General features: G+C 36.4%; 1 protein-coding gene across 1 annotated transcript in view; it reads right to left on the bottom strand.

The window, feature by feature from the left end:
• The window catches only part of LOC131436549 (calcyphosin-like protein), a 29,467-nt gene extending 19,336 nt beyond the window's left edge, over positions 1-10,131 (bottom strand). Inside the window, exon 1 of the mRNA XM_058605312.1 lies at positions 10,072-10,131. Within this exon, the coding sequence (XP_058461295.1) occupies positions 10,072-10,125 (54 nt within the window). The 5' untranslated portion in view covers positions 10,126-10,131. The remainder of the gene's footprint in view (positions 1-10,071) is intronic.
• Positions 10,132-10,461: the final 330 nt, after the last annotated feature.

Below are 10,461 nucleotides of genomic sequence, written 5' to 3' on the forward strand. Positions count from 1 at the left end.
AATCGTTGTAAAATTTGCACCTTGTATCAAGTTTGTGATTTAAAGTACTCTTCTGCTTTTTTATTGATGATGGAAAAGTATTCTGGGATTCATTCAATGTTTATAATGTCGATGGTGACTAAGTTTCAACTAGTTTACTTGAAAACAAGTTATTTTCAAGTTATGAAAAGATAAGTTATTTCAGTTTGGCATTACAACGTAACGACAACTTATTTTTAGCCGGCTTAACAACTAGTACTGCGCTTTTTGAGTCATGCAAGTGGGTAGATGTTAGCAACAATCACTCCAATATCTGGATTCAAACTAGTCACAAACAAGCTAGCGTAACAAAAATTGTTACTTGGATAAAGACCATAACCAGTGGTCGAAACGTCGGGCAGTATAAAACAGCCGTTCTTATTTAACAGACCGGTAAAGCCGAAACCATAATTATTGCTAAATTAGAATCAACAATTTTATGGGTGGAAATAGTTGGTTGGTTCGATTTCAACCTCTGGGATGTATTTTTAGGCAAATGTTTACTTTTGCAATTCCAATCATTTTGATTTTTCGAATCCGTTTTTGGTTGGAAGAAACCACACTGACAACTACTTCACGTCAGAACAAAAATATGAATAACTTTTTAGACTTCCTCGCGATTTGGTATTTTCATAATTAATTTCTTTTTCTTATTTTCTCAATCCTCTGGACATTTCACTAGTCAGAACGCGCATGGATTGCAGATTATCTTCATTTCTCCTTTCACTGCTTGATTACGATGTGACTAAATAATAATCGGAAAGCATAAAAATTTAAATTTATTCATTTACTGCAATAAACCTAAAGTCCGATGACTTTTTGGAAAGAATAATGAGCTTTTTCAATTTATGTTTATGTTAGTGCTTTCTTTTATTTTTTCACTTTTACTTGGTCATAGAACTACGGAGTATCTCATTTGATAATCGCTTTCACAGTACAGATTACAGTCGATGTTTGTAATCAGTCTGTTAAGGTTATTCCACGTTACAAAGTGCAATTCTGCTCTCAAGCATCATGCATTTGAATACGCAAAAAGGTAAATTGTTTGAAAAATTAAACAAAAAAATTATGAGACTGCGTATACTTTAGATAAAACCTCTCCTCCCCCCTCGTAGACAAACGTAGACTTTTGTCGGACAAAGGCAGCCGAAGTCTGTTAAATTCGTCAAAGGGATTCATTTGATTCCAAATTTTGGAAAATCAGTGTAACCATCTTTGAGAAACCGAAGTGCGTTCCAAATAAAGTTTTTGGGCACCTTTCGGGATCGAAAATCGAATACCGGTAAAACTGGAGTTTATTCGATCATCGACTATCAATTTATGTAAAATTGAAATGTTTACACTAATCAATCTGTATCTCAGAAGTCGGATCTGACTGAAAAATAAGAAGTTTTTATGGGATTTTAAGACCTTTCATTTGAAGCTTAGAAGAAGGAAATAGGTTCAGCCATCTACGAGAAAAATGAGTGATATTATCTTAATTTTGTTTCACATATCGTCCTGTAGCTTCGGAACCAGAAGTCGGATTCAAATGAAATTCAGAAACCTTCTATGAGATCATAAGACTTTTCATATGAAGAACTAGACTTTTGGAGAAACTAGATGTCGACTCTGGAACTAAAACCTTTTTTTTTATTTCCCTAATTGACGCTGTTTGTTTGAATGAAACTCCGGATTGTTATCGTTATCCTGAGCATGATTCAATTTTAGATTAAATTATAACCCATATAACCAATTAGCAAAAAATCTTATTATTTTATTAATTTTTTATATCTCTAACGACCCAAAAAACCAAACGTTGAGGTAAATTGAAATTTTGAACAAATGGTTAATAATTAGTAAACAATATTGCCCATTTTTCGATTGTCCCACTATAATGGACATTCAATTAAATTAAAAATTGACATGAAATACTTGATGTATTTTGAGCATGAAACAAAAAAAAAAGATAATTACCAAACACACGCAATGAGACAATTCGATCGCACTGCTAGAGTCCTAATAGTTTTGTCCTCGTATCTGGGGAAAACACTCCTTCTTATTTAACCCCGTTTCATTTCTCCTCCTCTTGGGAATGTATAATGTACAAACAGCGATAACGATCGAACATTAATACTGATGATATATGAGCCCCTTTTCTATCTTATTCTGTTCGAAATTATTAAATATTCATTAGCTATCACATGTGATTATTGGCTCGTCGCCAACCATTTTACTTTTATCGATTTTTTCCTGCATTGCATATCGGCAGATGTCTGCTTTATGAAATTATCATGACCATTTTGCATGTGTGCCAGTGGCCTTGAATTTCTGTTGAACATTTGCAGACATAGATAAAAATTGTTTTGATGTTGTTCCATATTCTCATCGATTGATATGGCTGTAAGTTCCCAAGATTCTCTAGTTCTCCTAAAAAAAACTATTTTCCTACAAACAGGTCTGAAAAGCAACCTTCTTGTCCGCCTGAATGCGCTGCTATCGCAAAAAAGACTATTGTTTTATATCCCATTCATATTTAAGTAGACATGTCAAATCTCAATAAACAGTGTATACGTACCTCAAAATATGTACGAAACGGCGAAATAACCAGAGAGTAAACCAAAAGTTTGGTAAATAATATGGGATTAGTACTTCTTCAGATTACTCCATGATAGATTAGTTATGAGAGTTTTGTGCTGATCGAAACTTCACTATCGATGAAGTCAGCTTTTTTTGTTGCGTGCATGAATTTGGTCATGCTGAAGCGAAATCAGACACTTCGAATTCTAGCGCCAATTGATAGCTGTTAATGAAACCTGAATTCACTATAACATCCCAGAGAACAAAACGAGTACCGGCACGAGTGCTCCAAAGCGGTCTAAGGAGGCTCAATAGGTCGGAAAGATCATTGCGTTCTGTTTTCATCAAAGGTGATTATTACGGTGATTGAAGGCCTAGATCGCTGCGAAAAGGTTTCGTATGAAACAAAAAAAATGTACTACAAAATGTACCGGCCGACAAGAAACCTAATCAACGATTTAGGATATCAATTACAATCTAATGCACCTTATTCGCCCGATTTGGCTCCTACTGACTTTTATCTGTAGGGACTATTATCTGTACCCAAACCTCAGAAGATAGCTTATCAATACAAATTTCAGTTCAGTTCGTATGAAAACGAGTGACATTGGCAGTTATACTGTCTTTTGTTTAAGTGAAACATGAAAATATATCGTCTCTCTTCGTTTGTTCAGGATGAGATAATTTTGCGAACCTGACCAGTTTTGGCTAACCGGAACAGTAGCTACCAAGCTGTATTCTTTCTTTCACTGAAAGAGCAATCATATTCGGTTTTCAATGAGAACCATATACTAAAGCTTGCTTCATTTAGAATTGGAACAAATTTTTGCTCATATTGTGGCGCTCCTGGTGGACGGATTTGGAAGTTCTTGGCGCCCACGTGTCGGGAATTTTGTCAGCTTCACGTATGATTTTTGACATTCCGCAAATCGACTGTACTTTGTAAACAATCAACATGGAAGCCGAAGGCTGGAAAAAAATTGTGCACAGTTATTTGGAAAATCCATTGTGGTCTGCACCTAGGCTAGCTAAACAGCTGAAATTGCCCAGAAATACCGTATGGCGCGTTATCAAAAGGGAAGAAGGAAACATTGATGACGATTCGGAAGCCTCAAGCCAATCGTCGAAGTGGAATTGTCGACCGGAAACTGCGTGGTAAGATTTTGAAGACGATTAAGAGGAATCCTAATCTGTCGGATTTGGCCAGAAACTCGGTGCTACCCATAGTACCCTGAGGAGAACTCGACTCCGGGAAGGAATCAAGTCGTATCGAGCTAGCAAACATCCAAATCGTACCATAAAACAGAATAGTGTGGTCAAAATTCGTGCTCGGAAACTATATGACCAGGTGCTGACCAAGTTCGACGGGTGTCTTCTGATGGACGATGAAACCTATGTCAAGGCTGACTTCGGACAAATCCCAGGTCAAAAATTTTACTTGGCAACGGCTCGGGGGGATGTTCCAGTCAAATTTAAATTTGTTTTTGCCGACAAATTTGCAAGAAAATTTATGATTTGACAGGGCATTTGCAGCTGTGGCAAAAAACGAAAGTTTTCGTTACAAATAAGACAATGACATCGGAACTATACCACAAAGAGTGTCTCCAAAAACGAATTTTTCCGTTCATTCGATCCCACGACCATCCCGTAATGTTTTGGCCAGATTTGGCAAGCTGTCATGACAGCAAAGGCGTTTAAGAATGGTATGTAGAGAAAGGGGTCCAGTTTGTTCCGAAAAACCTTAACCCACCCAACTGCCCCTCCGCTCTATTGAGAAATACTGGGCAATTCTATCTGAAGCAAGCTTTATGCAGTGTCGATATTCAAGCGGAGCTTCGAGAATGAAAAATTACAGAAGACGACTCACAATGTTTTTTTACCTGTTGATGCTTGTATCTAAAGTAGTTTTAGTTTCGAAAGAGGTTCTGGGGTGTAATTACTTCGATTTGTCACTTTTAAGACACTCTTTATAGATAAACATCACAGATTTTTATTATACACGGAAAGAAATCCGTTACTGATATCATGATTATAAAATCATGAAACCAATAATTTTTTTTATCATGAAACCATGAGCAAAAAGTCTTCTTCCATGAAAATTAATCACGGTCCAAAAATGCGTTACTTGAGGAATGTATTTCTGTCAAAGCTCGTAACTCCAATGTTCTACCCGGATATCACTTTAAACCCTCTGCCTCAAATGATGTGACAGATTGCTTAATGGATTAAGTCAGAAAGCAGACATCGAAATACAAGAAGTACTGAAAATGTTTACATAAAGCTAATGAACCGAAAATTTACATTATTAGAGACTAAACACGTTACATTTTGTATGAATATATCTGAATGTATTCTAACACATTTTATGTGACTGTTGTTAGAATAATATTTCGAGAGCTAGCGTAAACCGAAAAATAAATTCGAAATTTGGAATCATTTAACGAAAATAAGAAAGAAATTCAACCACTTTGAAAATTTGTTTCATAGATGTAACAACACAAGCTGTATTGATTCACCTAAATATTTTAAATAAGACGATTTTGCATAATGATGTTTCGAAGAAAAAAAAGCAAAATCATTCCGCGGTATTTGCAAGAATTCGACATAGAGTTTGTTTTTAAGAGGGTTGATTCACTCGTGTTTTTTCTTGCAGTTCGTTTGAGTGATTAAATTCTGAAACAAAAATTCAAAACTGAAGCAATGAACGCAAGTGAACACGTTATTTTAGGCGTCGTCGTTTTTCAAAAACATAATGTTTTAATTATTAATGATTCTGATTAGAAGAAATTTGTCGTGCTTTTCACTGTTTGGCTCTTCAAACGTATATCATTTGAGACATTAGTTAAAATCGCCCAAAAAATTCGTTCATCACACTATTCCATTTAATTCATATTTAAAATTTTCATATTTTGAAACATATTGCCTGAATTTATGTTACAAAGATTACCATCGTAGCAAAAACACGCCTGAAATTATACCCATCAACGTCAAATGCGTTACGCTTAAATTTCAGCGAAATCAGTCCAAATGGATCATGATCTGAGAACTTTTAATCATAGTGTATTATCATAACATGAAAATATACTCTTTTCCCCAAATCATGACTCGTTTTGCTCATTTCTAGAATCGGAATTTTGCTCGTGTATCAATGAAAGAATGAGAATTGAAATTCGATTGATTCTCTCTGCAGACGTTAGACCCAATAGTCCTCATAACAAGCGAATCACAAACAAATTTCGAATGATTCGTTGTGAATCCTTCCGTTACTTCTAGAGTTCCTAATGGGAGTCATCTTGGACCGTTCATATTCTTACTTTATCCTAATGATTTAAATTTTTCGATCAAGTGCATGAAATTATCTTTAGTTAATGACTTCAAACTATTTCATATTATCAAATATCAACAGCTGATTCAGAGTTCTTACAGGAAGAATTGAATAATTTGACAAATTTGTGTTATATCAACAGAATGGTTGTTGTTTGCTTTCAAATGTTCCTTCATTTAGTCGTAAACAGTCTTCAGTCAAGTTTGATTATATTTCTCAAACTATTCTCGAACGCAGATCGTTGGTAAAAAATCTGGGTTTCCTCCTGAATTCTAAGTTGAATTTCAAAGATCATATTGAATTTACTATCTCCAAATCATTCAAGCAATTAGGATTCATTTTACGCGTTACTAAAGATTTTGAAGATATACACAGCTTGAAAACACTTTATTGCGCGTTGGTGCGCTCTACGCTTGAGTATCCTTCGGTTGTCTGGTCACCTTACTAACAAAACGATATCCAACGTATTAAAGCAATCCAACGCAAGTTTTTCCGTTTCGCCCTTCGTCGTCTTTCATGGAGAAACCCTTTAAACCTTCCGAGTTACCAAGCCAGATGTAAACCGATTGACCTCGATTTATTATCTGTTCGCCGCGATGTTTGCAAGTTTTTGTAGCAGATCTTCAGTCACGAATCGGTCATCATAAGGTGTGATAACTAAGTGCTCACAAGTTCATATCTCATGCCGCCCCGTGTATCTGTGATGAAATTTGGTCAATAGAACGGCGTCGACTGGGTGCTATCGCCTTCGTTAGTAGCAGAATGAGAGGTTGTGAATTGGTTTGTCATTTGAAACGCGAAAATTATTGAAAATCCTACAAATAGGTCAAGTTGTTCACCTTGACGTCCTGTTTGCACATTCCTTGCAATTCATAAATTATGAATTTTCTATCGAATTTCATGTATTTATATTGTTGGTAGTTGGATTGGATGTGGCTGGTAAAACGATTCTGCTTTTCTGTATAAACTAAAACTTGGCGAAGTCGTGACAACTATTCCAACGATCGGTTCCAATGTGAAAACAGTGGAGTATAAGAATATTTGTTTTACCGTCTGAGATGTAGGTGGTCAGGATAAAATTCGACGTTTGTGGCTTAATTATTTTCAAAACACATAAGGATTATTTTTTGAGGTTGATTCTAATTCTCGCGAACGAAGCTTTTTCAAACGGAAACCATCCTAACACATGGATCAATAAGTCCCGAGACTAACAATGGGAACAACATTTTTTTTGCAATTTTTTTTTTATTCATCAACATAATCACCTTTTAGCGTGATACAATGGTTCCAACGTTTTTCCAATTTTTCAATACCATGTTTATAAAAAAAATTATCTTTCGCTTCAAAATAAGCTTCAGTTTTAGCGATGACCTCCTTATTTGAGCCAAATCTTTTTCCCTGGAGCATTTTTTTAAGATCAGTAAAGAGCCAGTAGTCACTGGGGGCTAAATCTGGCGAGCATGGGGAGTGGGGAAGCAGATCAAAGCCCAATTCGTTCAATTTCGCCATTGTTTTCATCGACTTGTGGCAGGGTGCATTGTCTCAATCGCGACACCCACTTGGAAAAACCTTTTTCATGCTCAATTTTTCATGAAGGATAGTAAATACACTTCCATATGATATCTGTGTCATCTCAGCAAATCTCACGGAGCTTCACTTTACGATCTTTCATTATAATTTTTGTCACACAGATCTACCCGAGCGTTCCGCGTCATTTGAGTCGGTACGACCACGTTTAAACTCGGCAAACCACCGACAAATCGTTGCTTTTGATGAACAAGAGTCCGGATAACATTTTTCAATCAATTGTTTCGCTTGCACGGTGTTTTTACCCATTAAAAAACAATGTTTTATCAAAACACGAAACTCGGTTTTTTCCATTTTGTAAACAAACTACAAAACGACTTTACTCCAACCTCGATAACTCAGCTGTTTCTGGTCGGATCGACTTAAAATTTTGACCCGTTTTAAGCAAAGGTTAGTACTCTAGAAAGACGTGGTTACTGGTTTACTACGAGCGCCATCTCTGCTTTAGTCTCGGGACTTATTGATCTATGTGTTAAAGCACTCCTATTTTCATAGGACGAAGTATTTCTCACACACTATTTACGTATAAACATTAACTATTACCTATCGTAATAACTAATTAAAATTATCATGTCGATCTGGGCTCGTTTGGCACCATTTATTTTTTAATGAATACAATTTCCTACTAACAAATATCCTTCTCCCGTGACACTTATGGAGTGCGCAGTAGTATATACGGCCTCTAGTAACGACAAGTGTTGGACTAACATACCTTTCTATCCTAAGCGGACCTACAACTGGACCTGGCCGGCGCCGGTACTGATCAATGAACCCTGGGGTTATCAGAAGTTGCACATTGAAGGTTGATTTGCTATTCCCAGGTTTGATCTTCCATAATTTCTCTGTGCAATGTCAGCTGATCCTGATCAGTAACTGAGTAGCAACCAGGGGTGGCCGCTCAAGCTCAATATCAAGCTAAAATCTTCTGTCACGAATCGATTGCTCTGAGCTCTAACAGCTGTTACGATGAATGTCTACATCGTCGTAATCTTCGCTAGTGAGCAATTCCAGGAATGAGTAGACGAAAAAGTGACAAAATCAGAATCGACCTTCTCCGATTTGGACGAAACTTTGCACATGGCTTCAGTATGGCAAACCATTAGTTTTGAACCGATTGAGAGGTCAATCCGACTCACGACTGATTTTTCAAAAGGAAGAGAGAGAGAAAGTGCCCCATCGATTCCCTACAACTCCTTCCTGAACGCAATTTTTGTACAATTAACGGTTTCCGAGTTACAACGATTTGAAAAAGGCAATTTTGGTGAATTGCAAAAATACATACACCCTTTTTAAAAATCAGTCGTGAGTCGGATTGACCTCTCCATCGGTTCAAAACTTATGGTTTGCCATACAGAAGCCATGTGCAAAGTTTCATCCAAATCGGAGAAGGTCGAGTCTGATGATCTGATAAGCATTTCTGGAATTGCTCTAGCAAGTCCGCGTGTTCAATCACTGTATCAGTACTTTTGACTTCCATCTATCACGTAATGTTATAAGGAAACTGTTCCTTAGATTGCTGTCTAATTAGATTTAGTTAGCTTTAGTCTAACTAGTATTGAAAAAATTGAATTAAGTATAAGGAAAATGTGTCATTTGTATGACTGTAATCTGTTGGTGCAAGAGATGAGGATATTTTATGCCTATTGGAGAACAAATTTGATTAAAACTAACTCCAGCGAGCTTTTACCTGCTCCTAAATAAACGAATAACAAATGAACCGATTTTCACAAATTTAGTTTCAAATGAAACGTCTTAAAGTCCCATGCAGATCTTGTTGGTTATTGACCAAACAAACCAAAAGCTGCGGAAGTAGTAGTCAGCAATTACCAGAATCGAACTCTTATCGATTTCTCAGAAATGATTGAATCATTTTTTACATACTTTAATTCCATTTGGTTTAAGAGACAGATGCAGATTTTTTCAAGACGTATCAGACACATCGCATTTTATTCTATCCGCATATTTTTTTCTGAAAGTGGCCGATGATCAAGTTCAAATGTATTATTGCTGATACTTTCGATTTCAGAAATTTTGTCGATTATGAAACGCAAGCGCTGAAGCACCCTTTCTTGAAAAAAAAACTGTCTGAACGATACTGTTCGAATGGCAAAAGAAATAACAATTATTCGTTATTACACTACTATAGATGAATAAGACAGAGGCTTTTAATTTACTTTTTTGCTAGAATCGATTGACAGTAAATATAACAAAAGCACCCAGGACAATCGAGAAACTACTGTAACTACAACTTCACCACGTATCCGACCGAAATTGATATAATTGTTCCTATAGTCGCTAACAGGAAGGAATAGCACTCGTTGCGTGATATGGATTTTCGATTAGATATTACACCACATGTCATTTTTCCAGCTCTTTTACATCCAATGGGGTCCCCTGGTAGTTTCCAATTGAATAAAATTACGTTATCGTTGCGTTCTACACCCAATCCGGTAACTGACATAATGCCATATGTTTCATTCAGTACAGGTTTTTACTATTCACAACTACTGTTTTTTAGATAAATTATAACTCCAGATACGTTCACGGGACAAATTATATATTTCAAATCTCACACTGCTTACACTGGAAGTAGTTATATCTCCAAAGGTAGTTTTCGACCGATTTGTGACAATCATGCACCAATGCTCGAATTAAACTGCCGCCGATGGAGGCTAAGTTCGGAAACGATTTTTTTTTTTCTTTCTACCAATCCTCTGCGTTATTCTTGTTTTTTTTTTCTGTTCATGGCTTGCCGGAATCTGTCGTCTAGGTGTGGTCTGCCAACTTTTATGCTTCACGGTTTGGTTCGAGGAAAACCGACAGTATGTTATGTGATGTAGTATTTGGGCCTGTAGTAACACCATAAACAGACAGTAGTTACAAGCAATCGTGTTTGGCAGAGGTTATTCGCTTTGCATGGTAGCTTTTCGGCTGGACAAAGTTCAAAGGATTGAGATATTATCAGTAGAGCT

This window comes from Malaya genurostris, chromosome 3, assembly GCF_030247185.1.
Source record: "Malaya genurostris strain Urasoe2022 chromosome 3, Malgen_1.1, whole genome shotgun sequence".
Taxonomy (NCBI): Eukaryota; Metazoa; Arthropoda; class Insecta; order Diptera; family Culicidae; genus Malaya; species Malaya genurostris.